This window comes from Haemaphysalis longicornis, unplaced genomic scaffold, assembly GCF_048455015.1.
Source record: "Haemaphysalis longicornis isolate Haplotype H1 unplaced genomic scaffold, Haemaphysalis longicornis Haplotype H1 scaffold_12, whole genome shotgun sequence".
Classification (NCBI taxonomy): domain Eukaryota; kingdom Metazoa; phylum Arthropoda; class Arachnida; order Ixodida; family Ixodidae; genus Haemaphysalis; species Haemaphysalis longicornis.
The window spans coordinates 116964606-116987108 of NW_027526225.1; the positions used below are offsets into that span (position 1 = coordinate 116964606).

The 22503-nt window shown below is 46.5% G+C and overlaps 2 protein-coding genes and 1 pseudogene across 2 annotated transcripts; 2 read left to right on the plus strand and 1 right to left on the minus strand.

The window, feature by feature from the left end:
* Nucleotides 1-26: 26 nt before the first annotated feature.
* On the plus strand, nt 27-11830 carry LOC144163355 (NADH dehydrogenase [ubiquinone] 1 alpha subcomplex assembly factor 2). Its single transcript, XM_077694307.1, has 6 exons — nt 27-325; nt 408-497; nt 2576-2616; nt 3305-3379; nt 5312-5360; nt 10933-11830. Exons 1-6 carry the CDS (start codon nt 193-195, stop codon nt 11037-11039), a joined length of 495 nt encoding a protein of 164 aa, XP_077550433.1. The 5' UTR covers nt 27-192; the 3' UTR covers nt 11040-11830.
* Nucleotides 11820-17877, minus strand: LOC144163356 (small integral membrane protein 15-like). Its single transcript, XM_077694308.1, has 2 exons — nt 17780-17877; nt 11820-15428 (listed from the first exon to the last, which is right to left on the minus strand). The coding sequence occupies exon 2, from the start codon at nt 15424-15426 to the stop codon at nt 15202-15204; it is 225 nt and encodes a 74-aa protein (XP_077550434.1). The 5' UTR covers nt 15427-15428; nt 17780-17877; the 3' UTR covers nt 11820-15201.
* A 206-nt stretch (nt 17878-18083) lies between these two features.
* On the plus strand, nt 18084-21846 carry LOC144162140 (guanine nucleotide-binding protein G(q) subunit alpha pseudogene; annotated as a pseudogene).
* Nucleotides 21847-22503: the final 657 nt, after the last annotated feature.

The window sequence follows — 22503 nt, forward strand, 5'->3', positions numbered from 1 at the left end:
GCCAGAGCGCGCCACCATAGTATCCGGTTTTCCCATGATGCCCTCCTCAACGCCGTTTACTTTCGTTTTTGCCGCGATCACGAGTATGTACTCGTGGTCTAGTGATCTATGAATACAAGATAGAAGCGTTTTATTTTATTAATTAACGTGCCTAGTACACGTTGCTTGTAGCGCTAGACCAAAAGCGTCGTCATGGCAAGGGAAGGCAGGGGAGTAATCGTTCAGATTTGGAAAAATTTCGTCGCGTCCATCACTACGAAGCGGTTGCCGGGTAAAGAAGTTGGCCGGGATCATTTCGGCAACAAGTATTTTGAAATTCCGGCTGGTAAGCTGTCGACATTAGAACATTTTTTGTTGAATTTCATTCGTGCTTGACGAGAGCGCTCGCATTGCTTCCTAAATTTCAGACCCTAGCAGAGGGAAACGGAAGCCGAGGAGGTGGTTTGAACCGCGCATCGAAGAAAACTTCACTGCCGAAATGCCGGCTGAATGGGAAGGTGAGTAAGCGTCATACATCTCGTAAATCAAGGTGGAAATAGCACTCAATACCGCTATAACGAAATTTACGATTGAAGGGAAATCGCTTCATTCGAATTAGGTCATTGCCGAGACGCGCGGAATTTTGAACTGGTGCGGTTATATTTCCCAGTTTGACGCCTAAGGTAATTGGTTCAAAGACAAGAAGTCTCAAACTGCACCAGACGCGCTGCACTTCACCATAATTTTCACAGCCAGGATGCTGTAGAGCGATCGCTCCAAAATAATTCTAATTGAGTATCCGCCTGAGAAGGGACACCTGAAAGCCAAGCTGATGCAAGAAAGCATCACGCTTACCCTGACAGTGGCATCGAGTGCCTCTTCCCACAACCGCAATTTTTTCACTTCGCCTTTGTTTTGTTATACGTCTTAAAGCAGCACACGTTGCCATAAAAGCACTGACTGCAAATGGATGAGTAGCTAACATTGAGGGCAATGAGCTGTGACCTCTGTTGTATTCCTCCGTCTTCCACTGACCCTGGCGATAGAACGAGTGCTCACCCATTGCTGAGGTGCCTCATAGCCGTTGCAGCTGACCTATGCAATGGGCCTCCATCAGCTCCTCCGCGAGGTTGTGAATTCCCAAGCTCTCGAGTCGGGCAGTGGAAGTGTACAAGGGGACCTGTAATGCAGCATTGTAGGCTTTCCTGATCAGCGGCCGCCAAAAGAAAAAGCCCAAGGGGTCGTCTACAAAATTGCTTGCGCACAATGCCCCGCTCGTTACGTTGGGGAGACCAGGAACTTCCCGGAATGCCTCTGCCAACACAAAAACGACGTTCGCAAGTCCGACACTCAGCGCAGTGCATTGGCCGAGCACTGCAAAAAGGCTGACCACAGGATTAACTTTGACGGCGTGCAGGTGATTGGCACCGAAACCCATTACTCACAAAGATTACTCCTTGAGTCCTGGCACATACAAGGGATCCGGCAAGTCCTGAATAAATCCCCAGAGCCCTTCCCACCATCTACGGCCACTGCCTTTGACGCACAAGGGCAAAATTCCAGTAAGAAAAAAGAAAGAAAGACACCTTATATAACCGCTGCTTCTTGTCGTACACAGTCACCCCTGATGAAGGAGCCGAGTTGGCTCCGAAACGTTGGGACCGCTTTGAATAAACACCCTTGGTTGGTGTATTTGCCTCTTCAAGTTTAACCCAACCAGACAGAGTTCTGTCGAAGATGTTCACATTCAGTGCCACCAGGGTACTCTTGTCCTGCTAAGCGTCTCTCGGCAATGTTGTTACAGGGGCGGCAGGACGCAGGAAATAGACCACAGAAGTTGCGAGTGATGTACTGACACGATGTTGGCCAAGAATGAGCCCGCGGTTGGCCCCACACCTCTCTTCGTCGTCGTCTTCTTCCCCTGACACATCCCCCTTGTCGCAAGTGACCATCCTGGCTGAGGAAGCAGGAAATATGAAGTCCTTGCCACCACAAATGAGGATGACAGTCCTTTGAGACGCACTGGAGATCTGGGAAGGGGAACGACGTTGTGGTCGCAGCTGGCTGCATTGGTTGGTCTCGGCTGGGGACACGGGGCTGGGGCGGGCCGACGCAATCTAAGAACCTTGGAGCCATGATCGGGAGCCGAGACAAGGCGAAGCTGGGGGCCAGGGTGGGGCTGAACTCCGCAACCTGCACCAAAAGATGTCACGGGATGCCTATGGGTCGTCATAAAGAGAACGTAGACAATACCAAACTGCTAACTATTCTACCTTTGTCAAAAAGATGCAGTAAGAATTTATTTTCCCACTGCGTCGATGACATTGCTGTCACAAAGTGTCGTTGTATGGTTATGGTGACCAGCCGCGGCGGATGCTTTTCTGATGGATGCGGAAAGCGAAAACACCCATGTGTGCGAGATTTCGGCGCACGTTAAGGATCCCGAGGTGGTCAAAATTGATCCGGAGCCCTCCACTACGGTGTGCCTCACTGCCTGTGTATTGTCGGTGCGTTAAGCCCCACAATCAATCAATCAAAGCCTGGTGATCAGCCTTCGAAGTTGATTTCTCTCACAAGTGGTCTCATTCTCTTTCAGCTTGGCTGCGGGGAAGGCGAACTGTTCCACCCACACAAGAGGTACCTTATCTATCTTATCTCTTATCTAACCTCTGATCTTGCAACTGTACCGTGCAATACCCAAACACTGCGTAAACCTTATCTATCTTATCTAACCTCTGATCTTGCAACTGTACCATGCAACACCCAGACATTGCGTAAATAAAGCATAGTGCCAGCATATACTATTGGCATCAAATGAAACGCGAACACGATAATATGAACCTGAACACACAAATAGCGTGATTTCTTGTTATGCAAGCCAAAATGACGCATGGCTTAGTTACAAAAACAAAGCTGGGAAAAGTGGATTTCCAAATATACCAATAGCATGCCATTATATGAACTCTGAACAGTATTTTTCAATTTTACACGTTCTGGTTCATATTTTCGTGTTCGTATTTCATTTGAGGCCGACAGTACCTATGCGCACTCCTCCGATAAGTTTTATAAAATGCAATTTGACCAGTCATCTCTGTCAGTGAGAGTTTGTGGCGATGTTCTTATACCTACTATATTCACCCCCTATGTGGCAATGCTTTTACACCTTGTATACCCTCTCATTATGTTGCAAATGTTCTTTATACTCTGTATATCCACCCATTATGTAATACCCCCTTGTGGGGCTTTAAGGAAATAAAATACGATGATGATGAGAAAGAGGAAGCTACCATTGGTGTGTGAAGCAGATTTGAAATTCTTTTTCCAGGAAATTGCCTACAATCAAGCCCTCATGGAATCTAAGAAGCAAAAGGCTGCATTGCTGGAGGGAAAAGCTGCGAGGGTAAGGAAAAATGTGGCCATTTCACTTTCCTGCTTCAGTAGAGCCATGGAGGTCGTGCTCTTGCAACGTGTCGCAGTCAGCATGAATGGAGGCATCAAACTTTGAGCAAGCGCTCATAAAACGTTCACTGTTACCGTAGCAGGGCACACTGGTGATGTTTCAATAGATGCCTTCCGTAGTGTTTTTGGGAAACATAGTGGTCACTTTTAAAAACGGACTTGCCTTGCGTGTTGCTGCCTATATTAGTCGGGGAAGAATTTGAGTGGACACTGTGCAAAATTGAACAACGGTACTGTGACTACTGCTCCCTCCCTCTCTCCCACTCCTCCAATGCATCAGCAGACGGTTATACATTGGTTGGGAAAAGTTTCTAAATGCAGCATGCTTATCACTGTTTGCGGCACTAAAGAAGCTGAAAAACGTGCCTGGTGTGGTTGGCACCCACGCAAAAGAGGTGTGACAATAACATAAATGGTCTACTGCATGTGAATACCTTCCTAAAGCGAGCAAGAAACATGGGTTTGTTGGTGTTTCTGATATTACGAGGGTGATCACTCGGTTAGAACACCTCCAACCCCCAACCTCACCGTTGTTGTTTTCTTTTTAATGTGAAAACATTAGTGGGCTCCTTGGGTGAAAAAGTCGGTATCTGGGACAGAAAAAAGGCTGCTGGGGAAGCCTTCCTTAGTACAAGGCATTCCATAGCACGATGCGTTCTGTAGTGCAAGCTTAAACACGGCTCAACGCCTGCAAACCAAGACAAAGCCCTGGACTGTGTGAGAAGGTGGCAACGGCTTACGACTTATACACCCCCCCCCCCCCCCCTGCTGCCTTTTGTCTACCTGACAATAAATATGTTCTTACCGTCACCCGCTATTTAAACTTGGCAGTCGCGGGAGGTGGCTGTTCATGCCAGAGTCCAGCCCACTTATAATGAACCCATCGGGAAATGGAAATCAGTTTGTTATAACTGTTTTTCACTATATCTGAACATAAAATATCTCTCAACCAGATTTAGGGGTAATCGCCAAGGTGGAGTAAGTTTGGGGATTTCCCACAAATCTTCAAAGATTTCCCCTAAACCCTGGGGATCTCCCCTAAATCTGGTCGGTTAACACCCCTCCATTGCATCGTGTTGTTGATCAATTCGCTCTGGCGCTACAAACTACTAGCCTCCGGGCTAGCTCAGTTGGTAGAGCGACTGCTCTGGTTAAGCGGTGGTCCCGGGTTCGAATCCTGGACCAGGACGAATTTTTCTTCAACTGCGAAGTTTCCGAGAAAGCTGTATAGCTTTCCTTTGTAGCCGTATGGCTGCATTCAGGTGGATGTCAAACTTTCCTTCACATAAAATATCTCGATACAAATGGTGACCAGGGAGATTTGTTCTTTATAGCCAAGATTTTGGTAAAACCGGGTTCACTTTAAGGGTGTACTGTACACCGCGGATAAAGGGAGTGAACAAATGCAGCCAAACGCACAGGGAAATTTGCCACTGTCGTCATCTTTCTCATTACATGGCAGCAGAAATGAACAGTGGCGCAATATGTAGGAGACAGTTCAAAGCCATTCAAAAGCGTTTAAGGCAGATTGCAAAGCCAATTGCAAAGCCAAGTGTCCCAACAGGCACGATTAGAAATCCCTTTGACCACGCAAGGGGGAAGCAAGGCAGCTCATGTGTCGAGAAGAACATTCGTGCTTTCGCGTTCGCAGGCCATAAGTCCTTGGGTGCCCTCAGACCCTTTTGTGCCACTCTAGCAGCAATGCGAAAAGCTGATGTGGCTAGAAAGAAATACACCGTTCGTGGCAATTTTCCTAATTATCACTAGAGTTTTTCCGCTGAGCACAGTGCCACCATTTGCATGGCCTTAGGATTGACCACACGGCGTAATTGGCAGAAACTCTTGGTGTTGAAGAATACCCCCTCTCATGCAGGAACGGGAACAAAGGCAGCACGGTGAAACCCCCATTCAGCAAAGTCATTGTGAGTATGGAGTGAACGATTATATCGTGAGCGCCCCTTTGATGTGAAAAATCTCAAAGCTTAGGTTGGCAAGGTCTAGCCAACTTTGAAAACTTTGCTGTATAACCTTGAATATGCAGCCTCCCAGTGCTTGTTGTGTTCACCTAAATTGAAAGCTGCAGTGAAAAGCATTGGACCAACACTACAATGTAGGGGCAATGCTGTGTACATATTATCACTGGTTCAATTCAACCTCCAGCCTATTCTGCCAGATCTTTGAGGGAAGTGATATATATAAAGATGACTACAAACACACGCATTTGAAGCACAATTAGAAACTTTGGGTGATTTGAAGTAAACCTGGGACCCTCCTTCAGGTTTTGCTTTGGAGTGTAAACGTCAGCATTAAAAAGAGCGGTTTTGATTAATCTATTTCGCCATAAGAGCTGGAGCGTACTGTGAGTGGCTCGGAAATGCTTAATAGTAACAATATTAGTGCCCCGGCATGGCTGTTGCTTCTTTCTAAGGACTAACCATGTGCAACCACACGAAGTGACTGGAATTATACCAGTGTAGCAAGAACGTGCCACAAAAAGACAAGCTAGGTGAAATTGGTTCATACAGAAAAGGTGGCACACACATCCGAAGTGTAACAACTAACCGTTATTGGCAGAAGAGCGCAAATACATTGACTTTGTCATATATGACACATGCTCAGGGGAAGCCCTCCTATGTTTACGTGTGTGCGTAGCTAGCATGTTGAGCTCTTTCCCTAATAAAACTAGCGAGGGTGTCTGGTGCTAACATCCTCCTCATGTTGAAATATGTAAGGCTTCCACCAACTCTCTTTGCACCTGATCTGTGAGGGAAAGAAGACGCCTTGGTGTCGCTGTAGGAGGTTTTTTCCTGCACACGTGTATTCCTTTGAGTCATGTGACAAAGCCTATGTGTTTGCCTTCTGATAACACAGTTCCAAAAGGCAGGTAAAAACGTGGCATTCACTCACTCTGGAAAATCTCACCTTCTCAGCGTCTCTGAAATTTCAGTGAGAATTTTCGCTGTGCCGGTTTCGCTTGCTCGATGGGCATTGGGTTCATGATGACTGCACATTGTCAACTCCATTGGTCATTTGTACAACATTGTGTGCATGGCTGCACAGTTCAGAGTGGATCCTAAAGGGGCCATAAAGACAAAACACAAGTTTGGTTCCTTAGAGACACTGCTTCATCCTGATAACAATGGTACCAATTATATCCAAACTTTGAACAAATAATCGAGGTATGAAACAAAACAAAAGAAGCGGTAATGACTGCCCAGCCACTATTTGGCGATTTCGCTATGACATCGCCGCCGACCAAAGAAACCATTACCAAGAAACATGGCTGAACTATAGTATAGTTAAACCTGGATGTAACGAACCTCTATATAATGAATTCCTGGATTTAGCGAAGTTTTTCAATTTCCCATTAGCAGCCCCATTGAAACCCATGTGTTTGCGACCTCTATGTAACGAAGGCATTGCGACGGTTAATCTTGATGTAACGAATTCGCTGCGTCGATGAGGCATTACTTTTTTGCACTTTTTCTGAAAAATCGGCTGTAGAAACGCACTAATTTAGTGAATTCCGTCCGCACCGCAAACTGCCGTTCGTTTCCATGTGTGAGTGCGGTGTCGGTTCGATGCCAGGCCCGTCTGTCGGCGTGTAGTCGCGCGTCTCCACTCCTATCTGTGGTGTCGGATCGTCGGTGATGAGTTATGCTGCCAGAAAAAGAAAAGTTTCGACTTTACAAGAAGAGCTCACAACATTAAATGCCGTCTCCGCCAGCATGAAAGAACAACATCGAAAGAAGAAAGAAGAACATTGAAAGAAGAAATAAGAACAGTATCTCAGCTAGCAACATAGCTATCTCCTATTCTGAGTGCGGAAAAGTGCATCATGTTTCCGAAAAGGCGTCCTTTCAGCATAAGTTCGCTCCTTGAAACAAGAAGTGTCAAAGTACAAAAGTGATACTTAAGTTCTGTTTGTGAAAAGTGGGGTATGTGAAGTGCCGTGTAGAGACTAAGCTGGTGGGAAAGCAGCAGGCGCAGATCACGCAGTTTTTCACCGTGAAATGAGTCCTTGAAGGGCGAGTTCACCGTCACTGATGTCTAGCATTTGGTTTTGTTTCTGCTTCATTCTCGCCAGCCTTAGCTCGGAACTTGAATGCAACGAAAACCTCCATTTATTTATTTTTTTATTTATTTAGATAAGTGCCCACAGACAGCATGATGCCTTCAGCGTGGTGCACAGAAGAAACAAAGGAAAGGATAGGAAAGGGAGATGTGTACAATGGGGGAAAAAGAGTATAATAAAAATAACATCAATAGAACAAACATTATATGGCTGACTCACACATGATTCTACAACGCAAAAGAACACACTCAGAAGATGTGTACCATAGCGAAAAAAGAGCATGAGAAATGAAAATAACCTCAATGGAACAAACATTACATGGCTGACTCACATGATTTTACAACACAAAAGTACACACTCAGGCTTTAGATGTATTTTTAACAGCTTGAACAAAAGTGCTGTAACGATCAAAGATACTCAGATCAGGCGGTTCAAGTGAGTTGTAAAGGAGTTGCATTCTCTGGACAGGACTTTTATGATTGACCGCAGGATAAAATAGCGGCTAGGAACGGCATCGTTTGGGGACATGAAAATTGATGGAAGTTAGCAAATCGGCAGAGTCAACAGCTCCATGAATGAGCTTGTGAAGAAAGCACATATCGAGGAGTGTTCTTCTGTCACTCAGTCTGCTTAATCCAGTGTGGTCGAGTATTCTGTCATACGTGTAATATATTTTCCTGGAAAGGTAACGATCATAATAGATTCGAGCAAATCTCATCTGGACTCGTTCCAGAGACAGTGACAAGTATTGAGGAACAGAGTTCCATACAACCGAGCAGTACTCTAGTCGGGAACGTACAATAGCCCGAAATAGGGACAAATAGCAGGTAGGATCAGTGAACTCTTTCGTGACACGTGTTACGAGTCCAAGGGATTTCATTGCATCGCTGGCTGTTTTTTCAATGTGGTGTTTAAAACTTAGTGATGAGTCAATGTGCACACCCAAGTCCCGCACTGTTGACGCTCGAGTAATGGAACCCCCATGCAGCTTATACAAAAATTGAATCGGCACCTGTCGACGATGGTATGATATCACATTGGTCTTTGATGGGTTGATGCAAAGCATGTTTGCTGAACACCATGCTGACACGGGGTTAATGTCATCTTGTAGAAGAGAGCACTCGCCAGCCCTGTCTATAGGCCGAAAGATCTTAATGTCATCAGCAAAGAGGAGCATTTCAGAGTGTTGCATGCGCTCAGCCAAGTCATTGATAAAAATCAAAAACAACAAGGGGCCCAGGTTGCTTCCCTGAGGCACTCCAGAAGTTGAGCGAAATTCACCAGAGAAACAGCCCGCAACTCGTACAATGTTTGTACGGTTAGACAAGTAGCTTTCAAAAAGCATCAAGTACATCTTACATATTCCATAGTTATCCAGTTTCTGTAACAGCAAGGAGTGTGACACAGTGTCAAATGCCTTTGACAAATCAAAGTAGATTACATCAATTTGGTGTCTTGAATGTACTGCAGGGACCACTTTGCTAAGAAAAGCACACAGATTTGTCACAGGTGAACGATGAGGAATAAAGCCATGTTGTTGTGTACACAGCTTCTGGGAGAAGTAAGAGTAGAGACGGCTGTACAAAATAAGCTCCAGAACTTTGGACAGAGAGCAAATCAGTGACACAGGTCGATAATTGACCACAAGGGAAGGGTCGCCAGACTTAAATATAGGTGCAACAATTGAGTGTTTCCAAGTGGTTGGAAAGACTCCAGATTGTATACAGAGGTTGAAGATGTGTCTCAATATGGGTGTAAGTATCGGTCCACAGCCCTTAACAATGAAGCTAGGGATGCCGTCGTGGCCACATGATTTTTTGGCCTTCATTTTTCTAAGGGCTTCACGGATTTCCGTCTCTGTCACTGGCGTTGCCACCAGGCAGTCTGCCTGTAAGGTCTTATCTGCATAGTCAGTGTTGCCAGTATTAACAGCTGGAAAACTGGAGCTGAAGTGGCTAGCCAACAGGTTGGCAATTTCTGTTGCATCGCTACATGCCTTGCCTGCAGCTGTGTGGATCGTTGAAATTTTAGATGATCGTGAGCCATAACTGTGCATGAACCTCCAGAACTGTCTGGGGTCCTGCCTCAAAGATGTTTCAACTCTGTCAATGTAGGCTTGCCTGTCCCGTTTCAACAGCTGCGTGGCCTGTCTTCTACAATCGCTGAACATTTTATACGCTGTTGGGCAGCCTGATACTTTGTGAAGGTGGTGCAGGTGTGCCTTTCGCTTGAGACACTGTCGCAGCTCTTTAGAGAACCAAGCCGGATACACGGGACGGGCAGTGCGCTGCGGGATGAACCTGGCCATTGCGTCTTGCAGTGCAGCAGTCAATATGGCCGTGGCTGATTCTGCACAGTGGTCACTGAGCACGTCTGACCAGTCGTAGTCCCTTAGGAACACATACAGGCCGAGGTAGTCCCCACGGTCAAATTGAAACTTAGTTTGTGCACGAGGAACGTGCCTCACCACTTTCAATGAAAACACTATCTCTAAAGGAGGATGATAACTATCTACCCGTGTTAGTGGAGCACATGCCCTCTGGACACAATCATCAGGAGAGGATGTTAGTATGATGTCAAGAAATTTTCCCTGGTTGTTGTAACAAAAAATTGCGAACTTTTGTCAACTTCATTATATCCAGGTTTGACTGTAGTGGAGCCTCTGGTTCTGTTTCATCGCATCACTTGAATGCTAACGCACAGTTAATGCACTGATAACTACCGTATTTTCGCGCGTATAACCCGCCCCTGCATATAATCCGCACTGTCACTTTCAGCCCACTGGAAAATAAAAAAAATTCTTGCGTATTGCCTTACTGTGTAGGCAGAAAAAGCGTATATTTAGCAAGTAGAACACACTGACTGCAAGGCAAAGTCACAATTTACTAATCAAATTCAGTTGTTAGAGTGCCCTTGTATGTTCTGCGCAATCGCTGCCTTGGAAGGCTTAGCCAGTGTTACTGTGTAGGAGCTTCACGGCACAACGTGCATTGCCGTGAAGCTGCACTAAAGGAAAAACCCTGCGTATTATCCGCAGCCCTACCTAGCCCTACTTTGCCATTGAAATTTTTGCATTTTGGTGCGGGTTGTACGTGCGAAAATATGGTATGTTTTCAATGATGGTGCATATTATGCCACTCCTGCCCATATTACGTCACTGTAGTGCAAAATTTGAAGTTTTTTTTTTAGTATTTCTTGCATTTCTTTTTCCAGTTAAAAAAGCATTTTTCATGGCTGGTACGGAGCTGTCTGAGTTACCAAAGGCTAGTTCTTTGAAATCGAACAAAGGTGTATTTTGTTTTCATAGCCCATTGAAGTTTTGCCTCACGAAGCTTTGGTGTAATTTCAAGGTTTGGAATGCAGTATGCCACAAACAGTGACGTACTATTTCCTTTTTTGTATTTTCCATCATCTCGCAGCTTCCTTTCCATCATATGACGACTACAAGCAAACACACTCAACGGATGGAAGCACAGGTCCTCACGACGGTTCCCAACAGTCGACGGGAAAGCATCGAACGGAGTAGTCCTAATATTGATGTTAGTAGTTTGTACAGTGCTACTTATATATTGAGTGCATATTAATTGTTAATAATGTTGATTGTGCTGGAAGCCATCTCATTAGTGACATATTAGTAAATTTATTGGAGGACAATAATGGACTAAATAGTTCCACGAGCTTTGTTTTACCTCTATCGGAAAATTAACGAAACAATTTTTTATGGCGAATAAATGCTGACTGGTATGACCTTTCGCATTAGATACTGCACAAAAGTTAACTTCTTCCCATACTTTGTTCCCAAACAAAAGTTCACTTGTTCCCAATTCCCCTTTTTTGTTAGCATTGTTTCACCACTTTTTAATTAAATAGTAGCGAGTCCAAAGCTGTGTGTATAAGTGAGCAGAAATCTGAATTCATGCCTATTACCTACGCGTGAAATAGTCTCGGCATAATTGTGCAAATTTTGCAGATACACTAATTATAGGATGAATTTGTCGAGGCAGTGATCTCGTAAGTAGGTACGCTTGCAATGGGATCAGTATGCGAATGGGCATGAATTAATTGATGTAAATCCACGATGATAAATCCATAAACAAGATAGAATTCAAACTAGATGCTCGTGAGATGCATAAGCTTTAAGACAACCAACCATATGAGCATAATGAAATTTGTGAGTTACTGTCCACACACCAAAAACGTCGATCGTATATGTGTCATTTTCTATTTCTCGTCACAATATAACATTGCACTTTTGGCTGCGACTGCAACTACAATTCTTCAGAGGTAGCGGACACAAAAATGCCAGTCTAGAGTGCAAGCTCGTTTTTATTTCAATAGTCCATGAATGATCACAAGTGTGTGCGCTTCATTGTGTTTGTGCAATTACGTATCTAATATCATCGTTGTGCTCTTGTTCAGAAATAATGCGCATGAAATAATTTTAAACAAAATTTGACGGGGCATTGTGTTACACAAGATTGCCTACGCTCAATTACAAAAAGCTGGCAGCATAAGCAAGCTGTGAGCATTGGGTCGGAACGGAACATTACAATGTCCTGCCTAGTACAGGGCAAACAAAGCTTCGTCATTGTGACATAGGAAAAACAAACATACACACAAAACTTTATAAAGTACGAAACATAACTGCCATAGCACGGCATTGTGTACAACTTAGTGATTGCGTGAAGTATACAAAAAGAAGAGCAGTGCTCAAAACATGACTATAAATTGACGTTTTGCAAATGAGACATTTGGTTCGTAGAGTCAAAGGAATGCAACAAGTTTCAGTCCAGAAGATGCTCTTAAAGAGCAGCAATACCCCTGTCACACGAGCACTTTCAATAGCGATAGAGTCGATCTCGATCGAGCTCAATCTGGATCGGGCGTTGCTACACGGCAGTTTCAATCACGATCGAACGAAAGGTGGCGATACTCGTCCCCACTCAGTAATGGCACAGAATGTGACAACTTCAACTAACGCCACAAATTAAAGTCAAATAACTTGGCTGAAATAAGCTTGCTGTAACATTTACATATTGCCCGTGTAAAAGGGGTATAAGAGCAACAGCATTTGTTTCAATTCAGAAATTTGACCTTTCAATGCTTAGGGCTTCTTTTTTTCAAGCAACAACATTCAGTCACCTTCGCAATTTAGATGCGAGGACTGAGGAAGTAGCAGAGCTGGTGGTCTTCACTGGCTTTAACTTGGTTCTTCTTAGGCCTGCCCATCTCATTAATAGATCGGACACTGATACCGCTGAGCACACACCGTGTCTCTCAACCAGAACACCTGCACGGCAGAGCTTACGTCATCACCAGGCGCAGCCATTCCCCGACACGCATTCCCCACACCTGCTCTTCGGCTCTTTGCCTTCTCGCCACTCTCTCGCACTTCTTGGCCTAGCATTTCCCCCTCTCCGCTCTTCTGCACCGAGTTTTGAGCGATGCTAGGCACAGCTGGCGCTCAAGCTTACACACCTCTGCTGTTAAAAGATGCATTCTTTCCTTTTGTTGCGTACATTTTAATGTTTCAGGCTGCGAGTAAGGCACTGCCCATTCTAGCAACAATGGCGCGAGGCATTTACCAAATGCTGCCAGATACATTGCAGGAAGGTTGGCGAATTGTGTGGCAAGGCTCGTTACAAGTAGCTTTTTACCCAAGTCCATTAATGCACTTATTATTAGTGGCGTCGAACCTTCTTGGACGGAAAATAGCCAGTAGTGTGGGGATGTCCATTTTTGCGCAGTTATAGTATTTTCTAGGTCGTTGCTTGTTCTGCTATGCTTGCAAATGAGCAGCTATCTATTGGTAGAGCTGAAGTTGCCTCTGCATTTTCATTTAGTGTTCCTATAAACCTGTTATGTTGTTCCAAATCATGATTCCTTTGTTTCTAGGCTTCAAGGAAACTGGCTATTAGAAAATCTGGCATTTGTACCAGACTCTGCAGGTATATAAACTCGCATAGGCGCTTGCTACATGCAGCATTTATGCTATTTTGTCATTTTATAATTCTCTAACTTTGGAGTAAAAGAGGTGTACCACTGTCATCGGCCGACCACAGTGGCTCTGTGAACGTAAAAGGAAATTATCATGGTGGGTGTCGTAGTTAGTGTAGGCTGACAAGTTACTACCCTTGGGTACAACTTAAGAACAGGAAGTTACCTCTGTGCCTCATCACCACAGCCGGTTGTTCCTCCGCACGCATAGAACACGTTACTGCGAGTATTTTGAGCACGGGCACAGGTTGTTTCCGTGCTTTGTCAAGCTTAATCTGTTTATAAGTTATTACCACAGTGATGACAAGAAAACCACGTCAGAAAAAGCAGATGGTTCCACGCAATAAGTGCAATCTCCTTTCAAAGAGTGCGCACACATTGACATCCAGCTCCATTCCTTCGACAGAGTGATACACTACACAAGGTCTTTACTTGTATCCGAGAATAATGACACTGTCTTGGCTTGTTACGGCTGATTTCATAAAGACGCAACCTCTTTCAGGGAAGTCAATCACAAGGATGTTAAGCCTGAAAATAAGAAGCCAAAATTTACCTGTAGGCGTAACACTTTTCAATGGTCTTTCATTTAGCATAAATAAGACACAAGTTAGTTTACATATGCACAATGCTGGTACCATTTGCTTTTTTTGTTCAGCTGAGGCACTTTGCTCAAAACAGCAAGAATTCATCTTGCAGTACAAAAATATAGCGTTAGAGGATAATCATAGCACAAAAACAGCAAATTGGTTCGTTTTTATACTTTACAGCTTAAGGCATGCACATGAGCTGATGCGGCTTCACTGAATGTGACAGGGTGATGGCAAGTCCACTTTAAAAACTTAACACTTTTCCAGCAGAAGGAAAACAGACGCATTTCACCAAAAACTGCTTGGACCAGAATAAACTGAAGATTTCCTGTCTCTCTCTTTCAAATTAGACTGAAGACGCTCGTGTGTAAAGCCACATTACTGTGTGAAACCCACACACAACACACAGATACCCCCACGAAGGAAAAAATCTGACATCGACCCGAGATCCTAGACCAGGACGATTTTTTTCTTCAACTGCAAAGTTTCCGAGAAAGCTTTACTGTGTAGCCTTATGGCTGTGTTTCAGGTCGCTGTCAAATTTTTCTTTCACAGAAACTTATTCTACCTTGGTGGCTTTGGCTTGTTGTCCAATACGGATTTTCACCACTTACACAAACCCGGTGCAATACACAGCAGTGCAGACCAAGTGACTGCATGTTACACTACATTTTGGTTTGGTTTGGGACGAAACAAGAACGGGCATGTTCAGCTCGGCTTTTAAAAGTAACTGAAACTGTGCATAGTTCAGTCTGATCTAAAATTCAGCCGTACCATCAATGGAATGAAACAGTGTGGTCACACGTGTATTTCAGCGTTGCCAACACCGTGGCAAGAATTGTTCCCTCATTTCGTTTTTTTGTTGTTGTTGTTCTCCGATCGTGTTGCAGTCCATGTGCAGCAACTACACAAGCCACAAGAGGATACATTTCTGCACAACGTGGGATGATGCATAGGCATGGTCAATCCGTCGCGAAATTCAAACACTCAATCCGTGCGGCTTACGAGTGGCTTCGTCTTTGTCCGCGTTGCGGAATGTGCCTCGAGGCCAAGCCGCTTGGCAGTCTAAATCGATATTCCCATAAAGCGCGACACTAATTGCGGTCAGTCCGACTTCGTGCGTCTTGTCTCGGCTACGTTCGCTTTCTTCTTGGACCTCTGCTTCTTGCGCTTCTCTTCGGCCTCGATGTGCTTGGCGAGCTTCCAGGAGAGGAACGCACTGATCAGGAAGAAAGGCGAGAGGCAGAGCAGGACGTAGTAGATGAACTCGCCGGGGCTCTTGGCCGCCCACTTGACGATGGAGTCTGCCCAGGCCTTGATGTCCACCATGGCTGCAACGGAAGGTCTCTGTTACCTCTACAACCCCAGTACCGTGACTGCAAGGTTCTAACACGCACATTTTTAAATGAAAATTGACGTTCAAAAATACCTGCGCGTTACAGTCGGCCTCAAAGCTCAAAAACCTCGGAACTGAAACCACAAACTCTAAACTGAAATGAAGCAACTCGATAAATGATGCAGGCTTCGTTGAAACACAAAATAATCGTATTGGCAGAAACAGAAGAGAACTGCAGCAACCTGTGCATAAGGCATCCCAGGTGTGTTAGCAAAAAAGGGACCGCATTTTTAGGTGCAAAGCTTCATGAAAGGGCTTTAGCTGCCCACAGCGTGTGCAGATTTATGTTAAATGTTTTCTTAAAATTTGAGGCATCTGCTAATGGCTTTATTTCGTGTGTGTGCTGGAGTCAGTGCCAAGTTGTTTGTGTGGTTTACGGGTTTGAAATTCTACTCTGCATTACAATTGGGGGTCGTGCTAGAATTGTGCAAATACAGTGTTTTAATGGGTAGAAAAAAAATCTTGGTAGCTCAGTCACTGCTCGGTAGCTCTTACAGTCACTGCTACCGCGTACCTTGTCTTGCCGAATTTGTTCCAACCTCCTTCTTTCAGAGTTTGAAAAATGGCTATTTCCTCTTTAACCATGTATGCATTTGGATTCCTTTTTTTCTTATTACTTTTGTTACTGGGCAGATTCGGCACCTTCCTTTATCTCCCTTTTCTTCGTTATATCAGCAAGAGATTCACAAAGTTAGCGCATCTATGACACAAGTCATACAGCCTCCCAAAACTGCCATTTGGACAGCTCAAATAGTCGACATATAGTTGTACGTAACTTCCTTCCCACCCCTTTGGGGAACGTCCCGAGGAACTTCAAGTTGACCAAGGCTTGTTGCACGGCGCTCGCTTTTCTTTCATACAGAGGTGATGAATTTATACCAGCTGAATCAATCGCTTTTACTGTGGCTTCCTTCAAAGCATCATCGTTATGCTATTCTGTTACGGCTGGGATCATCTTGGCTGAGATGAGTGCCAGTAATGGTAACAGCTTGTGATGGCACTTGACAGCTTTTTTTTTTTTTTTTTAACCTTTGAAAACTGCGGTTGGCAAGGGCCACTTGACTGGTTTTGAAGTTTCCTAAACATACTGCATCACGTAACTAGCAAACGTACGTCAGCGTCTTTTGGCAGCAGGATCCTAAACAGATTTGATGAACATAAACATCAACGATAATCGTCTGTTCAAGGCAAGCGTTCTAGGCTATGCTCCAGGCATTTTCCGGACTGCAAATGTTGGCCACCTTCAGTATGCTTCAGTCGTCAATGCAGCATGCTGTGCAGAGGTTGTACAGGTGACTGCATCTGCTTTGTAGCTACCATGTCGTATGTAATTTTCACACATTAAAAGTTTCTCCCTACGGCACAGAACAAAGTATTTTTGAATGCATAAACAGGTTATTTTTAATCAAGCAAAGAAAGCACTGATTTGGTACAACTCCTGTGCTGTAAATTTAGTCAGCTTAATTCTCTCTTAATGATTTGTGCTGCAAAATAGCTGTAGCGATGCGGTTTGTAATTACTTTTTGTAGTATTTTGACGGTTCGGCACCTATGCGATCATACATAGACGTAAAAGAGGTTATTCATACTATTTACACGTTCCAAGTTTTGTTGAAGTGCAGTACTTCTGCAGCAGAATGCGCACGAATCAATATTGACAGGAAAAAAACAGTCGAGCAGCAAGCGTCACTAAACTCTGGTGGAGATCAGTGGCAAGCGTCCTTGGTGCAGGCAATGCACGTTCCAACTCGTGTGACGCATTTACCACAGGGCAAAGTTCACGTTGTAGCGGTCGGCACTGCCGATATCACGCGTGTTATGTCGATAACTAACCTTGCACTCTGGGAGGTAATCGTTGGATTTCTAGAAACTCCAAAGAGCGTTATACTGCCGCGTGCGGCTTTTGACAGCTGAACATTTTTCAGGGTGCCGCTAGCTTGCCGTTCTTCAAATCTTTACACACATTTTCACGCTGACGGCTTTGCTTCAATGTATAAATTTTAGGAACTCGGCTGCTTTTCGATAGGTGCTGCAGTGACCTTAGGTGGAAAAGCCACAAAAGAATCAGATTAGCATGCGGCAGGGCGTCGGCTTGAGGGGTCATTTCTGCAACGGACGCAAACCGTAAACGCCTATCTGGAGATGCCGGACGGACGTTCCGTTCTTTTTTTTCTCTCTATTACAAGCACCCGCAGAAGACGCGGGAATCCAACCATTACTGCTTCATAAAAGTAGTTCAGCAACGCAATCCACAAAGCTGGGGATATTTCACAAACAAAAAAGTTACCTAAGTAAGTTGGGGCGGTAGCTTGTCTCCGAATCCTGCCCAGCTGCCAAGAGATCGCCGCAAACGACGCGACTTTCCGGCGCACAGTGTTGCCGAACTCTTTCTAGATTGCGGCGATTGCGGACCGATTTCGCTTCGCAAAAAATATTTTGCGTGACCAGTATTTTCGGAAATAAACATCAATCGAACATTTTCTCAGATAATAAAGGCTAATAGTTACAGTCTGGAACTTTACTAGAGAAGCCGTTTACTTTTATTCCTTTATTTTTCTTTTTCTCTCCGTGCGCTCGTGTTTGGAGCACAGGTGTGCGGCAGCAGGTTACTTGGGGAGTTGGGGGAGAGGCTTGTTAATTTGGGGAAAACGGTGCGGCGGGAAGCACTCATCAGTAGCACCTTTTCGCTCGTGACTCTAAACAAGTTTGCGTCGGTGCTTTTTCAAAACGCTTACGCCGTCTGCTGCGTGAACGGTGGCTCTCAGGTCCGTCGTAAACGAAACAGCGCCGTGCGGGTGATCGACCGGAGGAGGTAACGCGCTCACCTGACGCATCCCTGCGGAGAAGCCCGGGGCGGACCGGTGCGCGCCGCATCGTCGATGGCGGCGACCGGTGTTCGGACCACTTGTTGATTGCGCGTCAGAGCAGCGACACTGGCCGGGCGCGCGATGGCTCCGCCCGTACTGTGCTGCCTGAGCGAAGAAGCCAAGCTGCAGAAGCGCATCAACGAGCAGATCGAGCGGCAGCTGAGCCGCGAACGCTTCGAGGCCGGCCGCGAGTCCAAGTTTCTACTCCTAGGACCCGAAGAGGCGGGCAAGACGACCTTCCTCAAGCAAATCCGCCTGATCCAGGAGGGCGACGCGAAGGCCGACCGCGCAGAACACGTGCGGAGCGTGTACCAGTCGCTGCTGGGAGCGATGCAGAGAATCGTCCGCGCCATGGACGCTCTCGGCATCGCTTATAGCGACCCGTCCAACGCCGAGAGCGCGATGATGCTGGCCAGTGTGCGCTGCGAAACGCTCGAACCGCCGCTCACGGAGCCCGTCTCCGAAGCGCTGCGTCGCCTGTGGGAGGACAACGGCGTCCGGGAGTGCTACGCGCGGCGGGCAGAGTACGGCGGCTTGCCACCCTTCCTACCGGACGTTCACCGCGTCACGCGGCCGGGATACGTGCCGTCCCGCGAGGACTACCTGCGCGTGAGGACGCCGTCCCGCGGCGTGCTCGAGTACGCCTTCCAGCTGGACGACTGTCCCGTGCGGCTCGTCGACGTAGGCGAGCAGCGGTCGGAGCCCAAGAAGTGGATCCACTGCTTCGAGGACGTGAGCGGCGTCATCTTCGTGGCTCCGCTGTCGGACTACGACGACCCGGACAAGATGAACCGGACTCGGGCCCTCTTCAGCACTATTGCGTCGAGCCCGTGGTTCGCAGAGTCTCACCTGCTCCTTCTCCTCAACAAGAAGGACCTGCTCGAACAGAAGATCAAGCGCTCGCCCCTCGGTGCCTACTTCCCGGCGTACCGGGGCCCTCCAGGCGACCCCAAGGCGGCGCGCGAGTTCCTGCGTCGGACCTTCGCCGACCTGAAGCCCGAACGGCCCGTGTACTTCTTCTTCACGTGCGCGGTGGACACGGACGACGTGAAGTACGTGCTTCCCACGCTCAGGGAGATCGCATGCCTTCGCTCCTGCCCGAGCCGGGGACGCCAGCCGTCAGACGCCTCGACGGCCAGCAACGCCGCCGCCGCTGCTGCCGTCTTCCAATTCCCCACCTGATCGCGTGCCAAAAACGGAGCAGTTTACATCTTATTCAGTACCACTTACATCGCGCGGTATATGCGTCACTCGTTTATGCACCGGCACGTGCCACACTAGGGAAATAGGGAGGGGAACACGTCGTGGTGACTGGCAGTTGCACGCGTTCTTGTCGCGTGCCGTCAGCCTTGCGCGTACTTGTGTGCCAAAATGCGCGAAATGACACGTGCGAATAAGGAGTACAATAAGGCAGCAAGAAATGGTATTTAGAAGGGCAATGGGAGTAGATGCAACGTCAATGTCCTTGCATGGTGCACGACAACACTATTTTGATGGTCTTAGCTGTAGCTCACGCGTTGATCACAGAACGTCTACCTTTTCAACTGAGGAAACTTTCGTAACTTTTGTATCGCGAGTCTATACAGTATGTTTCATTCAGACGATACACAACGTATTCGCACCTCCGGATAACCATTACGCCGGCGCCGGTGTGTTCATTTTGTTTGCACAGCCATCCAAGCCTTCCACGCAAGTTCGAAGCAATCGGCACCTTCTTAAACGTCTGGCGAGTACGTCAGAAGGCAGAAGGCGTCTGTTCAATGGAAGTAGACGTAAATATAGTCACTCGGGGGACCTAAGTAAATTATGGACCAGCACAAACGCGTTACCCTGGCTGCAGACACACCTCCCGTGGTCAGCTTCCCTCGGATTTGCTGACCGCTTGGCTGCGCTATTTTAAAGCAAACTTTTGTGCGTGATTAGCAGCCGAGTTCACCGAACTGACTCGCGTTATGCAGCAGCGAAGACTTATCGCTAGGAGCCTGTGCATGCTTCTGACGTGCTGTCATGGTTCCCAGGGGAGGATGTTCTTTTTCACGGACCAAACGTGACGGTGATGTTGCCAGGCAGGAAGTGGCCATGTCGGGCGCCTAAGTTCTACCTCCATGCGAAACTGAACTGAAATCAGCCGCCAGCTTGGCCGAAATAATCAGAACGGTGGTAGGTGCGCGTGCGCGAATCATGTTTCGGCCCTTTTGCGCAGTCGCGTCGGCCGGCTACCGCTTCTCCTCCCGCAACGCAGGGTATTCGTGGCGCTTTAGGGGCGTTGCACTCTCGTGTTTTGCTCCGATGGTTGCATTGGCTAGCAGGACTCGTGTAATTTCGCAATATCGCCAAGTTCCGGCGTGTCGCCACTTAGAACGAAAGAGCTACAACGCGGAACCAAGATCCCGTGCTTCGGATGCATTTTCACCGCACGATCGTCGTTCGATTGGGCACTGCGGACGACCGGCATGCGTCGCCCCTGAGGACGGCCTTAGAGAAAGGCGCTAATGGTTGGTCAGGACCACAACGTTCACGCGCAAACTGTACAAAACTAGAGGAAAAGCGAATGGAGATAGTTTTCACTGCCGCCTTTTCCCACCGCCGCGTACAGCACAGTCACCTTGGAGTGGTGCTCACTTCCGTGCTCGACGCAACGTGCCAAGTATATACCCCGCCCTTTTTTGGTGTACGTTTCGAGCGGAGTAAAATCCCTGTACTATTTTCTCCTTTTGTGAACTTCGCTGTTCACGCTAATAACAAGCCTGAATAGACGTTTGTCCAGTGAAATATACTTAATAGGCCTCCTTATGGTTCACGTACTTAAATGGGAATCAACGCAGTGCGAAGCAACCAACTATAATTGATAACGTGTCAGTCTTTTATGCACTGACGATCCTGATATTGTGAATATTCAAGCAAGCGAAGGTTCGAAATTCGGAAAACATATTTCTCGCGCCGTCGTTATATGCGTGATCGCCAGGGATGCTGTAAACCAGCCCCACCGCTGGCGCTGAAGCCCAGTCTTTGCGGAAATTTCCTTTCCGTTCAGTGCGCGCTGATTGGTTGCTCCGGTATGGGGCGCGGCTTCGCAATGGAGGCGATCGGAATCCCGCTCCAGCATTCTTTGCTGTCACGTAAGGCGTTTTCCTTACATTTTGTAACGACGTGGGAGGGTTAAGCTCGCCTCCAAGGCGGGCAAGTGCCAACATTTTGGACGGTATCAGCTCATTCGTGGCAGGCACAGATTTAGAAATAAAATAGTGTCTGTCGAGAATTTTGGACATATTTTCCTGTATTTTTTGAATGGTCCTACTATTCTGATACGGTGTTCACCATAACGGGACATCACGCTCAAAATGTCGAAACAAGCCCTCGTCTTGCAGTGTACAAAACTTCTATAGTGCATAGCCCTGACAAGGGCATGTAGAGACGAAAAAGCATATTTTAAACTGCTTTCTCACAATTATTAGAAGCTAACTGTAGGGCTATTAATTTGTTTTTATTGGGGGGGGGGGGGGGGGGTGCGCTTGAAGTTACACCTACCTTACGAGACGCGCTGTTTGGGGGTTGGGGGGGGGGGAGGGGGGGTAGCTGTTGCAGGTTCATTTAAAGCATATGGGCTCCCTGATGTGCCCAAAAATCTCGACACAGGGCAATTTTTATATTTTTCATCTCCATCAGGAAAAGGACTGCCGCGGCCGGGATGGAATCCGTGTCCAATGGGGCTTAAACAACACAACGTCTTAGCCACTGAGCCGCCGCGGGGTGTAACGGTGTGTGTTTTGGATATCTACAAAGCCTTGATATTTAGAGACTCGGGACATGGTTTCTTTAATGCTATACGCGGTTAAACGTTCACAAATGATACAAAGTTGGGTTATCTCTAAACTCGGCCGTTTATGCTTGTCTTAGCAAAAAGCCGCATTGGTTCTTGACTACTCGTGCGATGCGGAATATGACTGATTCTCGGCGAGGAGTTAAAACTTGGACGGTATTTTTAACTTGCGATTAACTATAATTGCAAATCTCTGTGTTTACGTAACTAGTAACCTATATATACTGCTCTTTAATTGCGTGGTTTGTTTGGTCATATATATGTATTCACTGTTCTTGTAGTCTCCCGTTTTCCGCAATTTCTAGCCCCGGAACAATAAAGTGT

Coding starts and splice junctions, on each gene's coding strand:
- LOC144163355 (XM_077694307.1), top strand. CDS start 193: ATGGCAAGGGAAGGCAGGGGAGTAATCGTTCAGATTTGGAAAAATTTC. Junction 326..407: donor GTATTTTGAAATTCCGGCTG/GTAAGCTGTCGA, acceptor CCTAAATTTCAG/ACCCTAGCAGAGGGAAACGG. Junction 2,617..3,304: donor CTGTTCCACCCACACAAGAG/GTACCTTATCTA, acceptor TTCTTTTTCCAG/GAAATTGCCTACAATCAAGC.
- LOC144163356 (XM_077694308.1), bottom strand. CDS start 15,426: ATGGTGGACATCAAGGCCTGGGCAGACTCCATCGTCAAGTGGGCGGCC.